This window comes from Manduca sexta, chromosome 8 (assembly GCF_014839805.1).
Source record: "Manduca sexta isolate Smith_Timp_Sample1 chromosome 8, JHU_Msex_v1.0, whole genome shotgun sequence".
NCBI classification, from domain to species: Eukaryota; Metazoa; Arthropoda; class Insecta; order Lepidoptera; family Sphingidae; genus Manduca; species Manduca sexta.
The window spans coordinates 8,057,955-8,083,874 of record NC_051122.1 but is presented as its reverse complement, the minus strand read 5'-3'; the positions used below and the strand labels follow the sequence as shown (position 1 = coordinate 8,083,874).

Below are 25,920 nucleotides of genomic sequence, written 5' to 3'. Positions count from 1 at the left end.
AGAATATGTAGGTATTAAACTGCCAAAATTTTAGGCCAGTCTTTTATGAATAGCTTCATATAACAATAAGAGAAAAATTTGCAGTTTAGAGAAAGAAATATAATAATTAGCTATCTCTGGGACTTAAATAAACGGCGTTGGAAAATGGGTCATTTCAATCGGGACAGATATTTTTCTACTTCTTTGTTGAATAAAAGACGTGAAAGTACAGAATGAAATGTTCGTGTTATTAATATTGCGAAGACTTATAATACCTCTACTCGGATACTCACAGAAAAATACTATCACTAACATGTTAGGCTTTTTACTTTTATATAAGAATGTACACGTTTTAATTATGTACGTGCATAATAAAAACGTCAAAAAGTAATTAATTACTGAAGTAACTGAATAAAAAATAAAAATATTTAATTAAAATCAACAGGGAAATTATAATAAGTCGTCAATAATACACATGAATGAATTATTTAATATCACAAAAACAATACTGCTTTTGTTTCGTTTTTTTTTATATTATACTTTTGTAGTCGGATCAATGATATTATCAATCGGAATTGTTTTTTAAAAATGTAATCAAACTACATCTCTAGGTAGAGCTGCAAGCTAAAACTTTACCAGAAAAGTGAGTTGTAGTTCATCCGTAGCACTGAGCTAAGTTGTAGCAACATGCTACGGTTTAACATCGCTACGGCGTAACCGTTACTTTATAATATACATACTCAGCTACGGAAATAATGCGCGCTGATTCTATTAGTGCAACTCCTTTTTCAAATCGATGAAGATTTATATTATAGTCTGTAATCCTAAATTAAAGCAGAAGCAGTTTTTTTATAATATAATTATGACTAAATCTACGACTTAATTCTTCTAACTTTTAATATAGCTTACATAAAATCTAGAGCTCCTAAATATTTTCAAAGAAAATTTAACATAAACTAGAAAAATGTTATTCATTTATGAAAATAAACTGATTTAGTAGTAAGGTCAGAAAATAATTTATTCAGTTTTTGTTGGTGAACTGCTTAGTTATTTTATAAAAACATTTTTATTAAATCTTACTAACAAACTAGTTATTTCACAATATTCATAGTATTTCTTATTGGACGCAGCGTTGTCAGAACTGGTCTGTAACACATTACAAAGTTCAGATTTATTGGTTATGAAAGTGGACATTATCATAATAGAAGCGGATATTGTCTTTATGAATGTATCTGTTTAACAGGTATATATATCATATTGACCCTTCCCACCTTAATGGATAAATATGGGTTTTTGTTCAAACCCACCTTAGTGGCCCACGTAAGTGTGTCTCGTTCCGGTATCAGCCTTTGTATCCGGTTTCAACAAGCCGGTATAATTGTATCGACTGCCGAGGAATAATCATTCCTCGTCATTTGTTCTACTAGATACCACTCTCCTTATTACCAGGGGCAGTGGGGTCACATTGCCATGCACGAATAAAAAATACTGGTAACACTTTACTCGATTCACGGAATATCAATCTACCAATAGATTTTATTTTACTATCCTGGACCATGTAAGTTTTTAACCTACAGATAATAATCATAGGCTATAGCTTAGCACTGCATTGCTTTCATCACCCCGGGACTTCAAATGTTAAGTGTCATAATGCCTAGCAATTACGCTGCTTTTAATGTTCTTCAAACCGGAACACGTCAGTGCCTATATACTTGTGCTCGGCGGGAGAATTAAATACTTTTGTATACCAATTCTCGGATACGAAGACTTGTTACATGGTAACAATGAGCTTTGTTGACGCTATTTAAGTCTTATTATTGAAACGGCATAAATTATATATTCCCGGAATATGAATCTCGGAGACGCTTTGAAGCCGCGGCTCTCAAAGCCATAATTCCTTTGTTGCTTGGCGCAGAATTTTTTTTAAATAAATTTGTATGGCACGTTGTTTCTAGTAACCTTGAAAGGTTTTCGTGAAAACAAAGCAGCTATTGTGATCTCAACGCTTTGTGTATTAGAAGTATCCTCGGGCGATAATCGCTTGCCACTAGGCCGGTCGTTATCTACTTCAACTTTCCCATTCACTTAAATAGTATTTATGCTAGACTTTTCTCTACTGTTCTATTATACGCGAATAGTCGTTACGTGAGTCGTTACTTAGGAGTTATAGAAAAAGTCTAAGTTGCAACGATATTTTCACTCAAGGTTGTTATACTTTTATGAATTATTTCTAATAACATTGAATTTATGGGCATGATATTGATACAACCTTTCTTATCATCTTATATTTTTGTAAATAAAATCTATTTTTATTAAATAAATAACCTTTTAATTTATTATTATGTCTTATGAAATATAATATTAAGCGTTCGTTTTTTAAAAAGTACGTACCAACAACAGTAAGGCGAAACGACAAGCTGATTTTCGGCTCCGTGGACACTTGGCATTCGTACGCGCCAGAGTCCCTGGGCTGAGCTGGAGCGACGCGCAGGGTCCACTCGTCGGAGCCGTCCGCGTGGAGGGCAGCGAAACGAGCATCGCTGCTGTATGTATGCACCCCTACTGTCAGGATGTGTAGGTCCCGTTTTCGAATCCAGGATACCTAAGAATAAGCAGGATAAATATTATATTGTAGCACTATGGCGTACTTTATAACCTTAATATAGGAACATTCGCTCACGAAACGAGCCGGCTAATGTCTAAGAAACTACGCAAGTAGTTTGTTCGTTATAAACAGTAGAAATAATGCTTCCAGCGTCCCACATGCATGAAAGTATAAGCATTGCGGATATAAAATGTATAAAGTTTTTAAATAAGAGTGCATAACTGCACATCCACAAATCCCCAATTAAGAAGGCAAAAGTCGTAATTCCCAGCGCTCTCATCCACTCAAGTAATCTGTTTTTGCATTTGAATGCGGTCGCATCATCAAGAGAGTTTCATTCGAATTTGTATTCGAGACTATTCGCTGGCGGCGGTTTAAAAACTTTCTTCCTGACACGAGTTTAAACCGTGGCGGAGACAGAACTAACTGGATATAACTGGATATTCCCGACCATTCTTTCTCACAGCGCCGAAGTTTTTATGGGTCAAGCCTAGATCAAGCAGGATTGGAACCACCGGAATAAAATTTAAGAGCGCCGTCACTGTTCCGAGGATTTTTTATGGAAATTATTGTTGATTTCTTTCGAAGTTCTTTCATATGTCACTTACGCAGTGACATCGATTAGTTTTAAAATGAATTTTGTTTACAATATAAAATAAATCTTGAAAAGGAATATACACGTCTATAATTTCTATTGGAAATTAGTTATTATATTCTTATTCTCATGGAATTTTTAAACAGTTTTCTTAGCGTAATGCGACTTTGCAAGGCAATGAAATCTATAAGCTGTTTTATAGATTAGTAAGATACAAAACATTTTTATATTGTTTACAAAGATTTATTTTCAAATTATAGTCTATGTTTTAATTTAAAGTTTATAGCAACAGTCTATTTTATTTTATTTGGGACAACGAACAATTGTGTAATAAGACTCTAACTGAAAACATAAGTATAGGAACTTAACAATTTAACAACCAACACCATTATCCACTGAGTAAAAAAACAAAGTCGACGAAGTATGTACTTTATTTTTATCCGGAATACAAATAAAATTTATTTGAATTCCAATTAAATTTGAATTTGGAATGTAATTGCATATTATGACTTTAAAAATCGAACACGATAGCTGTGAAATCATCGATGCGACGACCGTCGATGTGTCCTCGATATTTGGCAATTCCGTTAAATAACCTTATTTTACATTCATTCGAAATTTAAATTTCAGATGACAGTAGGACATTTAAAAAACGGAAACGGCTGGAATCCTAGTTTCTTTCATAAACGGAGTCGTTAGATAAAATGCGAGAGGAGTTAAGTGAAGTGAATCGGTCGCAATCCGCGCCGTGAATGAGTCAGCCCTTCACTAGCAATTTGACCACCATTCACACAGCGCTCGGTGCGGAAACCACAGAGAAGATTACCCACTCTCGAAAATAGTGCCTCGCTGGAAAATCTTTAATGTGCCTGCAAATCTTTTGACGGGGGTCACGAAATGCTACGAAATATTAAATTGAAATAATACGGGTTCAGTTTACTCAATGTGGCCTAATTGAATTTTTTGGTGAAGAAATGTGGCGTTGGTGTGTAATATATGTTTTATGCCACTTGGGTCGGTATGAATAGAGAATGTACTACATAAGCAGCGTTTAGAAAAACTAAATAAAAATGAAAGTGTAGAGAAATATTTGAATTTATTTATTAAGGATTTGTCGTGTGTCCGATATGGTTTCCGATCGGAAACATTTATTTTTATTAGCATTTGAGTACATTTTCCGTTATGAAATTATTCAATAATATTTTACTTCTCTTTATGGCCTCGCGGCATTGATAAAAAACAAATAGTGCTGTTTTTTTATGTCGTGCGAAGTTTCAGAGGATACAAATACTGCGAATATTTGTAGCTGGAATACACAATGCATATTACTGAAAGTTGCTCAACGTGATGGCAGGATAAATGATTAGAATCTAAAATTGCTCTTAAACTGTGTAATCAATTGACATTGAAAAGGAATTTCCAAACGACTGCCCATATTAGGAACCTGTATCAATTCGACAGTTATCTACGGCAGTGTAATTAAAATGTTTGTGTAATTAAAAATATATGGTAGCATCCAGATTAATAACTAACACTACCACTAAATACATTAAATATCCTAAACCAATGGATACTTTATAGCACATTTTATTTTAATAAAGGGCAAAAATAGTCATTAAAGTGGCTTTTGAGAATTGTCATTCAATTCCAACAATAGGAAGACAGTCTTAAAAAACTCCACCTTAATAGGCAAGACTTGAAAAATGTACGTGCTTCTGAATATTTTACAAGGCCGGCGAACATTGAGCAGGAAACCAAGATAAAGATGACGATAGGAGATAACAAAACAGCGCGTGTCTGTCACGAAAGAAATCTGCATGATAAAATGCCCTGAGGTGACGTTCGAACATTTGAATCGCTGCGGCTACGCGATGATAGTGATAGCCAGGAATTTACCGAAACTACGATAATAGTGTGGAGAATTCAATGATTGTAATATAGTGCTGGTTAAATTGGATAATAAAATATCGGGGAATAGTAATTTAATTCTATTACCTACATACAAAGATTAAATAATAATGAACCAATTTTGTATATATAATAAGTTTATGATTTATAGTATACGTCATTGGCATGATACATAAGGGAAATTATTATATGACTTCCTAATACAGCTGTAAATCAACCAACCTATCAACTGATGAACGTAGGCCGTATTTATGAGCGTCAACCGCCCCAGTTTTGAATAGTCCGCATCCATACCCGCAGCCTTTTTGGTAAAATATAAAATACGTTATAACTTATCTAGTGCTCAAATTGATTCCAAACTCTTCCGAGAATATAAAATGACGACAAAAGCGGAACATACCCCGCAATTATGTCGTTGTCTAAAGACAAATAGATGGCAATTTATCTCTCCAGTTGACATTTATTATAAGGAGATTTCCTCCATATGATGCATGACATTTACTGGGCTATGGAGATCATCTTTCGCAGCTTCTAGCGTTATTTGTTTGCGTGATAGATTAATTGTTTGATATATTTGTCATGAGACACAAGGAAATCCTAAAGGAAATCTAATATTAACAGCCTTGATAATTGATATGATTTTTTATTATATTGCTGACTTCTAAAAACAATAGCATATTTTATGATGTTCGTTAGACTATTTGTATATTACGCGTATGTAAGCGGCACCTATATTTGTCCACTGCTGAACATGGATTTCTCCTAAAGATTTCCAGATCAATGTATTGGAAGCGACCCGCACATGTCTATGTTTACGATTTTATAAGTATTATAGAAAGTCTTTAATTTTTGTTCTTGCCGTGCATTATTACTACCTAGCGTCCCTTCGTCACATAATGTTTTTTTTTATGGTTGGTATAAAGGATACTTTCAAATTTGATTCTATATGCAACACAGTAAATTCCGTATTATAGCGCAAATTTTAGGAATCAGTTCAAGCAATTAATTATCTTTTTAATTTTATAGCTTTGAAATATTATATGTATAATAGAGCATAGATTCTGAAACCTAAATGTAGAACAATAAAAGCCCACAATATTCTTAGTAAACACTTATCTTTGTATTTATTAATATTTGATGAATAAATTCAAAGTTATTAACTTTATGCTATTTTAGTCTAGTCATGTTAGAGCTTAGCATAATATGCCTATGAAGATAAATAGTAATAATTGTTATTCAAATTACACGCGCCGTCTTATAACTGTGTTTTCAGATGTGCAAAAGCGACGTACCTATTACTAAAACATGAAGTATACTGATATATTGTATAAATAAATATTATTCTATTCACCCTCACCTTACTCCAATGTGGGGTCAACTCAATATTTTTTTAAGCATCTTACAAAAACGATTTGATTTAAATTTCTTACACCGTCCGCCTTGTTGACATCAATTCTCCGTGAAGGAACTAAGCCTGAGCATATATGGGGAGACTATAAGAATATATATATATATATATATATATATATAATATATATATATATGTTAATTTTTAAATCTTTGGAAGACTTACCGACTTCTAAAGATTTAAAAAAAAGAAAGGTGTTAGAAAAATCAATAAGAAATGTTACCTGAGTTAGGATGTGAACTTAGGCCCATGCGGTTCACTGGTATATACACTAGAACTGGGCCAAGGAGGCCTTCGTGGAGAACACAGCTTAGAATTAAATGTTCTTTATATAAGGAATAATTAAAAAAGTTATTTACTGTTGAGTGGTCAATGTCATTATATCTAAAAAAAATGGAGAGCTATCTGTGGCTATCTTTTAACTACATAAAATATGTATGTTAGTTTATATTATAAATTTATAACAAAGTGTTTATACACAATATAAGTCAAGATAAATCTGCCATCCTTGTAAGTAATAAATTTATCATAAATAAACCGTGATAAGATCGTGCGGTTCGGAGAGCTTTCGCTATTTAATCCATAAATTACATTAACATACAAAATGTATGAGCCTGTAACAAAATTTATTTTATTTATTGCTTTACTTAGTCTAAATATGCAAAGTTCATCTAGCATATTTTTGCACGCGTATTTTGAAGGTAGGCAGAGATCCTTTTATTTCTAGCTTTTGCCCGCGGCTCCGCCGTGAACAAGTTTTTCGGGAATAAATATTTTCCAGGGATAAAAGATAGCCTATAGCATTCAGGAGTAATGTAGTTTCTTATTAGTAAAAAAATCATAATTGGTTCAGTACTTTTTTTTGGAGTATAGCTTTGTCCGAGCGAGCATTTTCCCGAGTCCCTAACCATAGGCATACGAACCATAAACTGCGGTGGCCTTCTTCGGTGCATACGAAACGGCCCCGGGATATCCTGTTGCATTAGAATAGCTGTGCCGGACCATCACTTTGCGATGTCGCATTGCAGCCCCACCCTGTGCGAGGGGATTAAAATGTCCCATCGCGAGGAAACCTACACACTTGAGGATTTTCCTTAAGAATTTCGAATGTATGTGGATCCGCACTAGGCCAGCGTGGTGGACTAAAGCCTAAAACTCAGGAGTTGAGAAGGCACGTACTCAGCATTGGGCAGTATATAATACAGGACTGCTATTATTATAATTTATTAATATCTATAAAAATATTATTCCATTACTGCTGTTCTTTTTTCAAAAATCCATTGCAGTAGCATCATAAACTTATTACGTATGCATGTAGTAGTCAAAATTACAGAGGTAACACGAATCCAATTCTGTAAATGCAAGTCAAGTTTACTGAGCGGACTCCAGAAGTTGGAAACTTAACCACCTGGGGTTTTAACGGATCTGCAACGACTAATATTGCTACACCGGCAGAGTTCCGACCTACATTATGCAATTGTATTTTCAATGTAGACAATCTGGTCGGAAAGTTAAAGTTTAACGTAAGTAATGGGAACTGCATTTTGTATACTTATCGGTAAGAAATGTCATGTTTTTTTAAATATCGAATTGAATAATTTTAGTAATGTAAATAGCAATAGCTGCACTATTTCCAAATCACTAGTTAGGTTATTTATTAATATAAAAATATGTTATAAAACACTAATATTGCTTAATATAATATTGCAAATTTATTTTGACGAGACTCGAAATTTAAGCTTTTAATTAACTCCAATGGTTATATTGATTATTTTTGAATATAAAAAACCGATTCAGTACAATTTATTTAGCTCATGCGAAACTTTTTTCCAGCTAATGTTTATACGCGAAGGGCGGGCGAAAGCATTTTGCTGACAAAATATATGCGAAATTGCGACGCGGTACAACATGCCTAGTTCTCAGGTTCGATCCTCCAGTCGAGCAAAGTAATAATGAGGTTTTTATCTCAGTATCACAAGGAAGTTTGGAATTGTGTCCAGTAAAGACAACCCAATCCTATCACAGGGATCATAAAATAGCTGGCGATATGCGTTACACCTCTGCCTATCTTTAAAAGGCGAAAGAGGGCGAGATGTTGTCATCATAGCGACGGGACACATTTGGCGAAACGTGGGTGATCTGGTTACAGTGTTTACCAATATAAATCTACATTTATTGATATAGAGGCGTGATGTATATGTGTTGTGCTATCTGCATTACAACTTACCGCTCTATCAGCGAGGTTCCGCACTCTACAGTGTAGGTACGCGGGTTGCCCGACAGCGGCAGTGGCTTCACGCTTGGTGCTGTTGTCGAAGTACGGTTGCCCGAGCGGCTCCCAGCCCCCGCCGCCAGCTGATACGCCTGCGAAGAAATGAAAGGCGGGTTAATCAAGGGTTTTCTAGCCCTCTGACCTTAGATAAGAGGATTGAAAAACAAAAATGTAATACATATCCTATTGATAAGTCTATCGCGAATTTGTGTTTTCCATAATTTTTATTGTTTTCTATTAGAATTAATTCTATTAACATTACGGTAAAGATAACAAATGTAGTTAGTCTTCATAATGTTGTTTAACGAAAGATACGTAAATAAAGTTTTTATACTATCTGACTGTAAGAACGATTATCACTAGAATTAGAATATATGCCGTCCCTTCAGCGAGAGTGATAGGTACACTATATTTTGGTGCATATCAAAGCAGATGTTTTGACATGTAACTGGAGTGAGCTCACACATATTTTGTTGCATGTAATTTGTTATTCTTAGCTTTAATTTAATTTTTTTTTTTTTTTGTTATATAATTTATTTTTATAAATACTTAGTTATAGAATATAGTTGTAAGTTATTGTGTTATTATAGTTCCGCCAGTCGAATTGGGTGTAACCTGTAATGGCTGTGTGTTGATGTAAATAAACAAATAAATAAATAATTTTTTTTAATAAAAATAAGTTTTATTTATATGTATATTATATAAAAATAAATGTATATATGCATATTCTCTATGGACTCCAAAACTGTTAGAGCAATTTTAATTAAATGTTAAGGCAATTTTCAAATTAGTTGAGCGATTGATTCTGAGAAGATTCATGTTTGACAGCGACCTAAAAAATCATTTTTTTGGCTTGTTAACAATTTTGTACCGTCATCGGCATCTGGGAAGACATAATTAGTGCTACAGACCCGAAGCCGGCGCGGGTCACCAGCTATCAAATATTATAGAAACACGTCTTATTGCGTTTTGATTAAATCATGAAAGGCCGAATAGAACGGGTTGGTACCAATCTCTCAAAATAACAATATTGTAATATATTTCCTGTTAAAGTTAATCGATGCGGCTTATTAATTCAATAATAACTATTTTTCATAATAAATATATTCACCCAGTAGTATTAAGCTAATTGAGGGATTATGAGCAGGGAATAGGCGGAGTAATTTTTTATATAAGAAATATAAAGTAGGCATGTACCTATAATGAAAATCAAATGTAAATCAAGATTGAATTATTTTTACTTTCATTTTTGTAATGTCCAAAGAGAATATAATCACTACGTTTTAAGAGACAGGACTTAATACAAAGAAATAAAATCGAATTTACATGGCGTATCAATACCAATATCACGGAAAAATACGTCAGGAACGTCAAATAACAATACTACCAACTGAACAAAATACATAGTAGTGAGCACTTTTTATCGATATCGATAAATTCTACTGGGTGGGAATCGACGCTAATGCTTTGATAAAATTCATATAATGTATTTTCGAGTCCACATTATCAATCCAACTCACAATATACAGTGAACATTTTAGCACTATAATTACAAGGCTGGACTAAAATGAGGACTCGAAATAAAATGAAAAGCTTTCACATGTTGAATAATAATTGTATTTTAAAATAAAATCCTTTATTCACCATGTAGGCGAATATAGTTGCACTTATGATAGGTCAAGGTACAATGAGAATATTTAATTATAAAGTCAAAGGATGGTGACACTTCTTTGTCGCACTTCTCTTGAAAGATATCATTTGTGCAATAATTGTTTATAAAAACATGGCACGGAAATTCAAACAACATTTCATCAGGAAGTGGATCAGCTTTCAAATTTTTCGATGGTATGGCTGACTTTCTAACGCGATTGTTCTTTTTATTAAAATCTTTGTTATTAAAGTTAAAACCACACACATATTTCAAAGTATGCAGCTTTTCTATGGGAACATATATCAAATCTTCTTTTCCCACAATCTGAACTCACTCTCGGCATCTGGAAATATTTTATAATTGTAAATAAATTATATTTAAGCCTAAAATCATAAACAGTGACCAGGCACATTGATTGCTCAACGCATTTTTAAGTACACACACACACACACACACACAGACACACACACACACACACACCGACACATACACGACTTTAGTATTTTTTGTCCTGATGATCAGTCATCATCTTACTAATATTATAAAGCGTGTGCATGCAATTGTATGTTTATTATTCGTACCCGCAAAAAAATCTAAAATGATTGCGATTAAACTTGGTATGTAGATAGTTAGAATTACTATTTTATATCACTATGTTCCCACAGAATCTGGACCTAAATGGGTGAAACCACGGAGGGCAAATTGATTAATAAATTTAAACAGGTATCGATATCGATAATCATAACATCAGTAGTAACATAATGGTAATTAGAAAATGAGAATTTTTATTATTTCTAAGCTACTTTATTTGCGCGATGACTAAAAACATCTAATTAATGCTTACCTGACCTCATCCAATGGAAATTTCGCCATAAATATTCTGCTTTTGTGATTTATTCGACTGGCTCGATCTCCACAAATTTCACACGTAATGAAACGTTTTTTGGTGGCATGTCTTTAAAACGTATTCACTTACACCAACAAAAACACTTTTTGGTATATTTTTACTTGTTTGAATAACAAATAATACAAACATAAATCAATAAACACAAATGTATTCCAAAACGTCAGGAAATAAACAAACAATAATAATGGCGGTGAGGAATAGAAAGAGAAACTGTACTGAGAGAGAGAGATAGCAGTATCCGCCATTAAATGCCATGTCAATTCCATACAAAAAATTTTTTGTTCCTTGTTGCGCTAGGCTGGTAATGTCCTTTGGAGCGTAAAATAGTTGATAGCATGGTTTATTTCCCACTCACTTTCCATAATATATATTATAATTCTCTTTGCCACTGACCAAAGAGAATTATAATATATATGGAAACCACTGACGTATCCAATGTCATTCTTACAATCCAAATGTTACAATCTCTGCCCATAGTGCCATAATATTCCGCATAGTTTGTATACACTACAATTTTCACCATCTTTTTTTTGATGTTTCTTAAAAATATTTAAAGCTCGTTTGAGAATTTATTATGATGATACAAAATATACTTAATTTCTTAATGGCAAGCGCTGGTAGATTGAATAGCGGCAAAGAGACTTTGATAAGAAATAATGTAAAGAAAATTAATTTTCTATTATTTTATCGGCATAAACTAGTATGGTACACTGTTACAATACATATACAGTTATACATTTCAACCCTACTCAAGAATAGGAGTGACGTCAATTACTCACATCACTATAAATAGCTTGCGAGTTGTCACTGGAGCGCATTTTCCGTAGTATTGTCATGCTCTATGGCATTTTCACTTGGAGCTTCCATATATATTATAATTCTCTTTGCTTGGAGCGGTCGTACTGTGGTCTACGGAACTTATCGACTATTTACAAAATTAAAAATAAATTGATCTGATTAAGAATAATAAGTTAAATTAATTGCTATAAATACAATAATCAATGACCTTGTAAATCATTTTAAATTTTATTATTTATCAAATTATAATTAAATTATATTAGGTTTATTTATAGATCCATAATGTACTACACATTAACACACTGACACCTATTATTAATGAAGGGGTACGCAGAGGTACAACTTGTGCACCCATTTTCGTCCCATGATTGAAAAGCTAGCCTATCGCCATACAGAGTACAAATTCCTGACTCCGGGCTGATACTGAGTTATATGATCCACTGCATTTCTATCTATGTAATTGAAAGGCCCAGCAGTTTGTATATATCAATGATGTGCACACAGACATCCGAGATCTCATTCCTTTAGTGTTGTTTAAACACAGCGACTGGTCTGTATACGCGCTGCCAACAAAGAATCGAGACCTTCACCTAGTTTGAGGTGTAGGAATGGTTGCGAATGAGATAAACGTAGCATACGATAGCAATTTCTAGCGTCGATATTTATTTATATATTGGTTAAGGATTGCTAACGGAGTTAAGAATAATTCTTTTAAAATCTACACATAGATATAGCTATAGGCACTTACGTAATTATTAGTCTGGTTATAAGCAATCACAGCGTGAGTCATAATCTTTAAAACAATAGAAAAAGCTCAAGTAAGTTAGTGTTTGTTTATTCTAACGTTTACTGATAACGATTTTGTGATGCAGGTACAAACTATCATATTATATTATCATCATATTATATTAACTATAAGCTAATATTGGGACAACTGTGTTGGTTGGGCTGCAAGTTTAACTTTTTAATTTATAATTATTGTATAAGCTGTGCTGTGTAACAGTTTATTTTTCTCAAAATAAATAAATTAAAAAAAAGCACTTAATCTATCCATTGTGCATTAACTAATATCATCATGTCAGTTCGTTTTGCTCATTCTAAGTCTTAATTCATGTTGTTTATATTTGGATAATAATCATGAGAATGCAAGGGGCTCTAATATAGTTTTAATCTTATTTCGGATTTATATTTTAACAATGATATTACGTGTATTTATAAGTATGCATATTTTTAACCGACATAAAAAAAGGATTAGGTTTTCACTTCGACGTGTATTTTTTATTGCAATAAAGCCATCAAGAAAACAATATACTTTGAATGACTTTATACGCGTATAAGTTTCACAAATTTGAGTTGCGCCATCATGAAATTGCACCCTGAACAACAACTGTACACAGACATAGAACTTCCACAACACTAGAGTCAATTGTGGTTTATTTCATTACAAATTCAACATAAACTGAATCGAACAACAAACAATAATTGTTTTAAGGTATTTATGTTGTGTAATTAAAGTAACAAAGTTTGTACCAAGTTGTACTCCCTAACTCGCTTATACGAAAATCCTTATGATTCACGTTAGAATTCCGACTTTAAAATATTAAGTTTGTCGCGGCCCCGGACCGGTTTCCGTAAAATATTGGACGTACGCTCGCTCCTATGAATATTTTATCACTGCCCATGGATTTTTGAAGTGATCAAACGTAAAAGTAAATTTATTTGCTCCACTACGGCAAAACGGGTCAGTAAGTTATTAGTTTCATATTTTTTATTTTTTTATTTGGCGATGCATCGGTCTAATTACTTAAGAGGTTCCGGTTGAATGATTTCTTTCCAAGTAAATATGAAATTCAGATTTATTAGTACAGTTGAACGTGAGTAATGAGTTAATGTTGACGGACTTATTTTTTTACAATTTTAATTAGTATGCATATACAAAAATGTGAATAAATTAAAAAATGTTGCACCTATATTCCATTCAATTTATGTTATAGTAAATATTTTAACGCAATTAAAACTTCAAAAAACTTCCTCATTGCATGAATTTAATCCAGCACAAATAATACTATTAAATGAAAACGAATGAAAATCTAGGCGGAAGGACGAATGATTGTGTGTCCGCTGGCCAGTTAGTGGCGGGAACTCTAAGCTTCCGACTTTTATTAACGATCGGACGAACGAAATGGCACCCATTTGGTGACAACCGACAACTGCGATCGCATGCCCGTAAAAGCAACTGAGAAAGCTGCATTCGGAGTTTTGGTCAATAAATGTGATTTGTAACAAACCGAAAAGAGAATTAGCTAACATAAGCCAAAATAATGGATATTTTAATAGAAAAAATTGCTAACTTTAAACCGGCTTAAACGAAGGTGTTAAGGTTATCTCTGCACAACTCTAAAGTTGAGTAAACATTTGTATATAAAATTTGCTAAATAAATAAATTAACGGAGGTAGGGCTAAAAAATGCTTCCAAAGTGTTTCCCTCTCACAATGTGTTAAAGGCAATTATGACAAATTCCCAGAAACGTCAACAGTGTTTCTCAAATTAAAAAATGACACAAATTCTGATTGCTTCAAATGAGTACCGCAACATCCTATAGTTATACTGTGCATAGCCTTTGTAATTAAATTGTCATGAAGACTTTGCCCAGTTACTTTACGCATCGGTAAGCTCAATAGCTTAATAAGCCAATGCTTATGACTACGAAACCTGTATATTACTGACAGTATGTAAACGTATATGAATAATATAATTGCAAAGAAATCCAGCCCGTAACCATGAAGGCTGCAAAGTCGGAAGATCATAATATAAAAAGTCATGATAAAGTATAAAAAATAGTTTTACTTCGACAAATAAGTTATGATTACCAATAATAACTTACGACTAATAAAATTACATTAGCGAAAGTAATCATAATATTGTTCATTCCGGGAGTCCCGGAGAATATAAAGTTATTAGAGCACTGCAATAATCTTTCTTCTCCCTCGGAATTATTTGACAGACAGAGTGATTATGTTTTGGTTAGATTTTTAAAAAATTACCCAACCTATGAAACGGTAGGCATTCAGTAGTCCATTACTAGAGCTGTGTATGACTAAACTGTCTGAAACGCTCTACCATTTATTGTATATAGATACGAGCTATTAATAAACCGCCAATATGTTTGTGATCACAAAACCATATTTAATGTTCAATATATATTTTATAAAACAATTACCTGCGTTTGGTGAATAAACCTGGGACCTTATTCTCTATCCCGCACGTTATTTTGACAGTGCGTAACAAGCTCGTAACACAACGCATCATGTCTAGGACTATAGAAATTCGGCTTACAGAATACCATTCCACACACATTTCTCGAAGATAACATGACACGGCCGCGTTACGCGTTTACACTATCATACAGAATAAGGGCCCAGCGTGTAACAGATAGCATAATGACATTTATTTATGTTTCTAGTAATATTTAATAAAATCAGCTAACATATTTGGTCCAAATATGTTAATCAGATACGTCCGCAGCAATAAATATTGGTATGAAAATAATGAATGGCGACTAAAAACTATTAACATATATTTTCGAAAATAAATAAACATACGTATTAAAAACCATCGCAATGCTGTGAAATGTTCTCGTTACACGTAAAATACCATCCAAAGATTCAACATCGTTAATTAAAGCTCGGGAAAGCAGAAAAAATTGGCTTGCGATAAGTCTTGATTTAAATAAACAGCTCGATTTTGATGAGATGTTTATACTAGGACTGCGCCAACAAGCGCCCGAGGCAGTGACTTGAGCGTCTCACTGCTCACTGTTCGTTTGAATAGTAACTATCACCCGCCCAAGATTGCTAATTGGCTAACACGGACAGAAAAATAACACGTAAAACGTTGGAAATGAATACTGACGTCTGAGTGTCATGGTAATTTAATAATTATTAGTGACTCGTAATGGCTTAAGTAATCTTAAACGTGTGTATCGAATAATGGTATATAGTTGTAACGCCAATCCCCGTTTTAATCCCTAGTTCGGGTTAAGTGATATTGAATTATTAATTGCGAAATAATCAATGTCAGCCCCAGAGCCCAGTCTGGAAATCGTATCGGGTTTGATGATAGTCTGGACCTTTATTACGGGAAGGAAAAGGCTCGTCAAAAAATAACTCTCCGTCTATCTCTTCGGAAATTGTACAATAAGTAACACGATAGAGTATCTATCTGAAGCAGATCTATAGAAGATATCAATGTGCGTCGATTTCATCCCCGTGTATGATGCCCGACATAGCTTATTATAATAATATGAATCTTCTAATGTATACTGTCTCATTGCTGGGCACGGGGCCTCCTCTACTATTGAAAGGGATTAGACCTTAGGCCACCACGATGACCTCGTGCGGTTTGGCAGACTTCACATACCCTCAAAATTCTTATACAGAATTTCTCAGGTGAGCAAACCTGCATGATTGTTATGTTAAATAAAGCGATAATTTACAAAGAATACTTAACTTAAGAAAAGTCCTAGGTGCGTGATCTTGTGTTTGAACCTGCGGACATTCGTATCAACAGTCTATTTCACTCCTGACTATGCCATCGCCGCTTCTTTAGTTAGTAAAAGTAGTAGTCGACTTTCATAATGCAATACCTTTAATTATGCAATATCGAGCAATATACATGGGGATTAAATCGATGCACGTCGAGGTCCTCTTCAGACCTGCTACTGTTAGATACTCTATCGTGTTATTCCTGTAGATGTGAAAGTGAGCAAGTGTAGAATACATACTATAAAACAGAGGCTTAGTTACTGCACTCTTGTCATCTCAATGTGTGTGCCAATTATGTTTTAAAACGACTCTCAACGTGGCTACGAGCTGGTGTTGAAAAAATATAGTCCATGTTGGAATCATAATAATAGTTTATTTTTAATATAATCCTCATTTCATACACCTCTAGCGAGCAGTTGGAATTTATGTAATTAAAAGCGGCGTATTTAATTAATACGGTGCTAATTGCTCCTTTCATAATTGGATCGAAGATCGCTCCGAGCGAAACAGTACGTGTTTTATTCACCTTAATACACATACCATTACAATGTGAGGATTGCGGGACTTTTTCTTGAAAATAACACTTTATAATAAATTATTGTGACCGTAGAATTACAATAAAATTAAGCACCGAACGAAATAAATGTTATTAAAATTTTATTTAATTTTACGCGCCCTAATGCCATTATTACTACTCGTTGAGAGAATTGGTTGTAGCGGCAACTTTTAGTCAGAAATACAATCACGCATGGGCTACATTCGTACTATTAAATGATAAAAAAGTAAGAAAAGTAAAACCAGGAATTTTAATTAAAACATTGGTTATCTTGAATGATTTTTGGGTACCATGTTAGCAGGTAAAGACGGGTCGCAGGGGCGGCTGTGGACGAAGACTTAGACACTTCCGTCAGAGGAAGCCCGCAGCCGTCCCTAATGCGCCGAAGAGGGCCACCGCGGAGTTTTAGCTGGTAGGCCGTGCATAGGTTAGTTGTACATAGGGTTAGGGACTCGGTTCGGCGGTCGCCCGAAGGTCGTCATCAAATCCGGGCGGCTCAACGCCGGACCGTAAGGCACGGTTACCCCAGCATAACCGCTCAGTCGCCCCCCACGAAGGCTGGGCGGTAGTAATAAGGGACTTACTCCGCGAAACTAAAAAATAAGGTAAAGACGGGTATGTAGTTTCACATATTAATGCAATTTCAAAATGATCACGGATTTCATAAGAAATGAAATACTGATAAATATGCTTTTCGTTTTAGAAGTTTTCCGTAACGTTCCGATAATAGCCGAGAGCATCCGAGCTCAATGTCCATTAGTCGGATCCCTTTCAACGATAAAAACGTGTTTTGTTTCCGTCACGTACCGTTATTTTTTACACCCCCCTCCCTTTTTGAACATTAACCGGGTGAATTTTGCAAATATTTCATTATATAGTCAGCCTATTGAAAAAGAAATTTTGTTACTCAGATAAAAGGGTTTCATTTATTTGAATTGGAAACCGAATTGCGACGGGGTCATGACTGTTTTCTTTATTGTCCATCTGACAGCAAACAATATGCTTTTATACTTGTAATACACGTCCATTGTCATGTTAATACATTGAAATGCGTAATTCATGAGTAAAATTATAATTTATTGTGAAAAGTTTAATTTTCAAACTTGTTTAGACTTTTGTGTTGGACTCTTTCGAAGTTTAAATTCACCTGCGCATACTTGCACCTGTTTTTGAATGTTTTTAGTAGTTTTAACAGTTATAAATTATAATGATAAAGGCTTTTACGATATTATGAACTTAAATGTTGCACAGGTATTTCATAATAAATGTAAAAATTCGAAGTAAATTCCAAATCTACGAAATATGAGACACTTTAGTTATCAATCAATTCTAATACTAACATTAACAGCCGTTTTCAATAATCGATCCCAATCTCAATCTTCAATCCGATTCCGAGAATAAACCAATCAAAATAACGTATTTGTAAGTATGTCAGAAAAAACGTTGGTCTGATTGGTCTATTTTTTAGATACATCGCAAAAAGTGATTGGGATTTCTTATTGAAAATGGCTCTACATCGTTTAAGCCAATTAATGAATGCGCATCAATTAGAATTACAGAAATAGTTGCAGATTTACAAACATAGACATACATTTAGGTCGGTCGCACTTTAAATACGAATTACAGTCGTTACTTATTTTTAGTTCGTTTTGTATAGTCGAATTATAGATTATTTGTTCCTTATAATAACTATTTCGCAACGCTGCCGGTAAAATCCGGCGAAAAATTAAATACTTAAATTATAAGACTAATTTTATTGCTGTTTATAAATTATTTTTCTCTATATTGCATCAAGTCAAGCAAAACTGGGTCTGTATCGGGCAGCATGACTATACGCGTGTAAACACGTGACACTACATAGAGTTTACGAGCTTTTATAGTATGTCTAATATTGATACGTACATATGCTACATACGCATACATTCAAATTCGGACAACTCAATAGTCGATTTGGTACAAACACACCCAAAGTGGGATCGAACTTACGTCGTAATTAATGCGTAAAGAAAAAACATTGAACGCACCGAGGAATGGAACATTTGGCATAATTAATGTTCATAATATACGGAAAAAATGCTGAAACGTTAAAATAAAAAAATATTTTCGTCCTTTGGACGACCACTGGTGTTAATAAATGTATGTATGAGTCTTTATTATGAATAATTTGAATACTCACCGAACAATATAAAAATACAGCTCAGCTCAGCGGCCCACATTTTGTTCACTAATGTCTCTTCACATCATGCTTTTAACACTTAACACTTCACCCAAACAACACTGAACACGCGAATTCTATATTTGTCATAGTTCAACTGTCCATATCGTTTACGGTTATCGATTATTCTCTTTTGTTTGTTTTATTCTTCGTTGCCTTTTCAAGGTCTGAAAATGTTTTGGTATATTACGAATTGTAAGAGGACTATAATTGATACAGTGATTGATATCTACTATTGTTTTGAAATATAGGTATTTTTGGATACATGCTTATCATTTTCTTGGCTAAGTAAAATGCGTTTTTAAAATATGGTGGAGTAGTTTTTTAAAATAACCTCAAGCGGAAGCCTAGAGGTGAAAGACCTATTCATATAGGGTTGAAAATTGCTTAAGGCGAACTTAAAGTACCACATATGTGCTATTTTCCGTGAGTAATTTATAAAATTTATCCTGGATTTATACCAGAAACACCTAAATTGATAACCACGAATTCTAGAGAGGACATTAAGCTAGATTTTTGTTCCACGAAAATGATCAATGTTTAATTATAATTATTCATCATTGAAATAATTAACTAACAGAAACAATACGTAATAATGACTAACACTTGCAATTTCACAATATAAATAAATCTATATACCATTTAACAAAACGAAAATAAATCTCTGTGAAATCAAGATCGTCAGTCTCATTTTATATTTTACATCAGTTGGTGAGAAAATTCTGTGAAGCCTGTCGATTTGTCAATAACTTGTAGCTGTAAGCGGAGGCACAGGTGGGTGACGTCGGATGCTCGCGTCGTGCCCGTTTCAGGCGACAAATCTTTTTATTTGATGAAATTTGTTTAATTTTATTTAAATTTTCACGGGTTTCTTTATATTTCTAACTTTTCAATTTCATTAATGCTACGTATATAATTTTTAAAATTAAATAGTAAGCGATAGTTAACTTTTCCTCTATGCCAACCCAAGACCGTATTTGTAATTTTTTGAAGATGTAAAGAAAATTCTATGAATATTTTATAACAAACGTCGGTTTATGATAACCATTGAGATCGTTTTTATAATTTAAGTAGATTAAGAAGTATGATTATAGATATGAGCTTTAATCTCATAACAATATTTTTACGTCATAACAGGTTTACATTACAGAAAAGCAACAAAAATATACCGTTCGGGCACATCTAAGACGATTTTCATTAAACTTTCATAACTTATCGAGTACTCAATAAGGCCATTCCCGCACTCCGATACCTCGATCAAATTTCACGATGCAAAAGTAAAATAGAAGTAATATCAGCGGTGGTGCGGGCGAAAGTTGGCACAACTCGATTTTCACTCTGTTTCGTAAGTTTATAACACACTAAAAGCATTTGGCGTGCAAGACCGGCCGCGAGTGCACTCGACACAATTCGCCACTGAGTTGTGGTCACACTTGTTCAACTACCTCTTTCGTGAGTGTCTGTGTAACTGGTAAATAGGTTCTCAACTTAAACTACCGCTGCACATGCTTCCATGAATAAATGTACTTACAGTTTAATGGGCTCGTGTACTCATCGCCTTACCGATCTCTACGTGCATTTTGTATAACGTGCCTCAACAAAAATACAAAAAATAATACACGAAATTCAGTGTCTGCTTATAACAAAACACATGTCGCTATTGACTGGAGCTTTTGTATGCACGCGATATATCGCTATTCCTAATACGTGTGCGCCTTTTATTTTTATTTCCGCATATAGCAATGTTTATTTTAAAATTCACGGACTAGAAAAATCTGTGCTCCTAGATGTACGCAACTGGAGCATATGCATGATCGGCGTAGCTAAAAATGTAGGATTATTATGTATTTATTTACTTCTGTGGACAAAAGAGAAATAGTTAATTGCTATATAGTATCGAGTGTAGGTACTATGTTTTATAGATATCGAAATATAAAATAATGATAAATAAGATAAGATAGTCTTTGTCGTTAAAATACTAATAACTGTGACTGATAATACTGTTTTTCATAATCTAATTTTTGTCTAGACATTAAGAAAGTAAATTATATTTCGGCAACATGTTTCGATTTATATTAAATGGGCCACTACTGAAAACAAAATCACTCAATTCCAATATTTTAACTCTCAAAAATACTTAGAAAAGTGGAAAATCAAAGAAGGTAACGTTGTTACATATTGATCTATGAAAGTTGTAATACCTAGAAAACTCTGAAGATGCCTATTTCGAAACTTAATACTACAGTTTCAGTGAAAATACCTTTGTATTATTTAAAATCAAGTCGAGGCAATTAAACGGGTATAGATGAGTAATAACAACTTCACAACTAGGTAAAGTAAACCGCGCTAGTTTAACTTCGGTTGGTATATATTAACTCGTCTTATCATAGATGGGGCATAGTTAGTGTTACAATTGCCTGCATTGAGGATACCTGGTTATTGTTTCCATCAAGTTTTCAATTTTATCTCTCATAACCACCATAAAATGAATCGAGTTCACAAAGGGAAATAATAAGCACCAAAAAAATGTGGAGCCTTTGCTTGCGGCTCCGCCTACTAAATGCATATTTCGAAATAATATATAGTACGGCAAAGTGACCCCACTTCACCTGATGCTAAGTGGAGTGGGTCCAATAGATTGTCGACTGACGAGAAACGATTACCCCTCGACAGTCGTCACAATTATGTCCTGATTTTACCATTTTGGTCAACCAGTTAGTCTTACTTGTCTGTGAATGTCTTTCATCCCATAGATTGAATTAACTTTAAAATATTATCTTAGAATGTATTCAGTTTTCTTTTAACACGACGAATGTCATTACAGTATCTAGATATTCTCGTACGGTGATATCCGAGCGTAACACTATGTTTCAAATGTGCCAATGCGGTGCCAGTATGTACGTGAGCTATCATATTCAGTTGTTTCTACCGATTTAGAAATGTTCAGTTCGAAATGTTCGCTTGAATAATTCCCTTGCTATCTCTATAGTGTCAGGGAGTGTCCATTTATCCAGTAGTACGTTCCGCCGATTGTATCACATAACACGTATACAATACCCTTTGTATATATTGAGTTATGCACATCACAACAATTTATGACCATTTTGTTTGTCCTTTATTACAATATTACGAGGGTTTAAGATTATTGCGCATGAATTTGTAATTGTGTTGTGATTATAGTTATTGATATTATATGAGATATTGGTTTTGAGTTAACGTTTCATTAACAAATGTTTAATAGCGTGTGAGCTTTTTATTTTCAATTGTTTTATTGCTTTGAATGACCACACGAGCTGACGGTTCACCTGATGGTAAGCGATACGACCGCCCATAAACAGTAGAAACACCATCCAACATCTTGAATTACAAAGTATTATTTGGTATATCACTGCGCTTGCCATTTTCCGGTCGCTTGGCGGCAGAAATAGACATTGCGGTTGTACCAACCAAGGCGGACTTTCCATATGAGAGACCTACCACCAGTAAAAGATTTTATGTAATAAAAGTATCAAAAATTTTATTGGATGAGTAGCGTTTATTAGTCATAGACTACAGTTATCATTGCTAATATCGTATATTCGAAACTAGAATACATGAGTGCGTTATATACTTTTACATGTTTTCATTGCAGAAAGCAAACAAGGACTAAGTGGGTCATCTAACAGCAAATGAACATCGTCTACGAACACCCACAAGGCTAGAGGTATTGTGGGAACGTTATCAAGCGTTAAGGAAATAGTTGGATTATAATATAACGTAGTTATGACTTATTTAGATTATTGCGAGAGGCCCAGTAATATGGACGTTTATTTTTATTGATTTAATAATGCAGAGGATACAAAACAATTATGCATTATATTGTTCACTTTGCATAATCAAATATAATATGGATTCTAAAGTTACATGTAAAATTTAGGTTCACCATGATTTTGTCGACATATTTTTCAAATGAAAAGTTGGTAACCGGTTTTTGAAATAATGACTTTGAATTCGATTAAATTCATTAATATTTCAGATTAAATGAAATATGAACAAAATTTTTCAACGTTTTCACTCTAATTATCTTTTCCATATTTGTGTGTAAGAAAACTTTTACACTGGTATATTTTTTAGTACAATTCAGCATATTATAAATAAAAAAATATTCCATAGACTTCGTTACAAATAATAATAGTAATCAAAAAATGATATAAATGTGTATCAGCCCATTTTTATTAACAACGAAAATCCTCTTCCGAAAATTTAATATTTCAGAATCATTTATTGGAAACTGCTATCGAATGAGCTCGATAACTTTTTATACTAATGTTTCTGATATTTTATACTTTTTGCGCACTTGCGGATAATCCAATTCGATGTTTTGTCCTCTTCTTCTACCCTTTGATACATACGTCTATCTCTATTTACTACTTTTACCTTGGACATCCTTGTAACATTTATTAGTTCCGGCCAAACAATTCTCATAATAAGCTTGTTACTCGAAGAAGCCAATCTTGTTTACAAAACCTTATCAGATCATTGATACAGAGAAGTATTTTTGGCAATCTTGTTATTAACAAAAAATTACGGTTCATTAAGCGTGTTTATTGGGCTGGTTAATAAAATTTTAATTTATTTAGGATGTATTTGATAATATTGACTAGCCCGATGTAGTTGTATTATGTGTGTTGTACGACTTATCCGTTGTGAGGTCTCGGGTTCGATTCCGGGTCGGGCATAATGATATTGGATTTTTCTTCTCGATATCAGCCCGAAGTGATAGGTACAATCACCAGTCATTGCCCGTTAATCAAAGACTTATATGTTTTAGATATCACCGACAGCCCCCTTTCCAGGGGATATCTGTTGGCTGCCGAAACGGCCTCCCACGTTATCTTGGAATGCGAAAGAGTAGCTGCACAACGGCTTAAAATCCTCGGTGTACCAGGGTTACTCCGAGAGGCTATGGAGAAACCAGGAAGATCCTGCGCTTTTAGAAGGAGTTGGTTTGGCTTGACTTCTAGCTGGCACATCACGCACAATGACCCGACCTCAACGGGCTCGGTGCGGAAATACTAGCCCCTGAACTCATTAATCCGGAGTCTGGCATTTAACCCTGATATGGCGATAAGCTCGCCATATCACATTATGAGACGGAAGCACACGGCGTAAAGTGATGCCCTAATTGCACCTATGCGTAACCTTTTTGTTTTTATTAATATTTTAAATCTTTATTATGGAACAAACGATAAAACACTAGGATCTATTTATCAGATAAAGACGTTTATATAATATATTGTTGCCTAGTAATGTTCACATTTTAGTGCTCAACAGTAACCCTGTTTGGACTCCATTTGCCTGGTTTTTTTTTTATTTCTCATCCTCATGACTGTATTATTCTAGAGAAGTTCACCAAACGCATCACTAATTGCTCTTAGAATTTCGGAGAAACTGAAATTTCAAGTATTAGTTCCGGGTAATGTGTTGTATTGTCGATTATCGTCATAGTTAGATTGTCTTTATGTTTTCCGTGAAGTAAAATTTAATACCCGAACTGTCCTCCCTTTATTAACATGAATTATTTACTGTCACTGTAACAAAAAATTGAGGACGATCGAACTGCAATGTTTGCGGTTTTTTAATTGGTGTGGGTAAATATAAATCACATAGCAATTTACGAGTAACAAGCCATGTTGACCTGTGTTATATGTCTAAAACAGCGACGTATGGAGTACCAACGTAGGTAAAATGGGGTCAATGGGGATGCTAGTGTTGATTAAAACAACATAATTAAGATATTTATCTTAAATCTTAATCGCACAGTCAAACTTGCGACGCTTTTATCTGTTTGAGAAAATCTGTTTTATTTCAATGAATGAATATTTATGTTTAAATTAGCAATTCGGTCGATTCAATAATACAAGAACGAATTTATTCCTATCCACCCTGTTTTACTGTATAAATTGATATTTTATAATTTGTATTTAACTTATTATCTTATGCTCTTTCGGCGTGTGTAAACGAACTCCGCGGGTAATTAGTTACGACGAATCACAAAGTTCAAATTGCTTTCTCCTAAACAGGTGCCTGCTATATATCCACGTGTTCAATGGCTCCACAGACTTAGATCTTTCGTTGTTTCATTTTGATGCTTTTAAAAAAAACCTTATTTCATTAGAGTAGCTTATATTTTTTACTTTTAAAATCAACACATTTTGTTTATTAAGATTTTATATTTATTCTAATAATTTAAGTCTCCAAAATATTCGTGTACTTAAACGCGTGAGTTTTTAATTTTTATTTAATTCAATTGCTTGTAGTTATTTAACTTATAGAAACGCAATGTATTTTCAATAGAACTATTATAAATATTTGTAACGATAACTAAATGTTAAAAAATATATCGTATTACGAAGTGTGAACCAATCTTGATAAAATTATATCACGGTGTGGCACGTTCTGTAAAATCACACCGAAATAAACCAAAATGACACGGAATTTT

At 33.8% G+C, this 25,920-nt stretch overlaps 1 protein-coding gene across 1 annotated transcript in view; it reads right to left on the bottom strand.

Annotated features, from left to right (window-relative positions):
* The window catches only part of LOC115440098 (hemicentin-2), a 34,170-nt gene extending 9,719 nt beyond the window's left edge, over positions 1–24,451 (bottom strand). Inside the window, exons 1-3 of the mRNA XM_037436571.1 lie at positions 24,364–24,451; positions 8,723–8,859; positions 2,371–2,581 (exon numbers count right to left, since the gene is read on the bottom strand). Of these exons, the coding sequence (XP_037292468.1) occupies positions 2,371–2,581; positions 8,723–8,859; positions 24,364–24,451 (436 nt within the window). The remainder of the gene's footprint in view (positions 1–2,370; positions 2,582–8,722; positions 8,860–24,363) is intronic.
* Between the last annotated feature and the right edge of the window lie 1,469 nt (positions 24,452–25,920).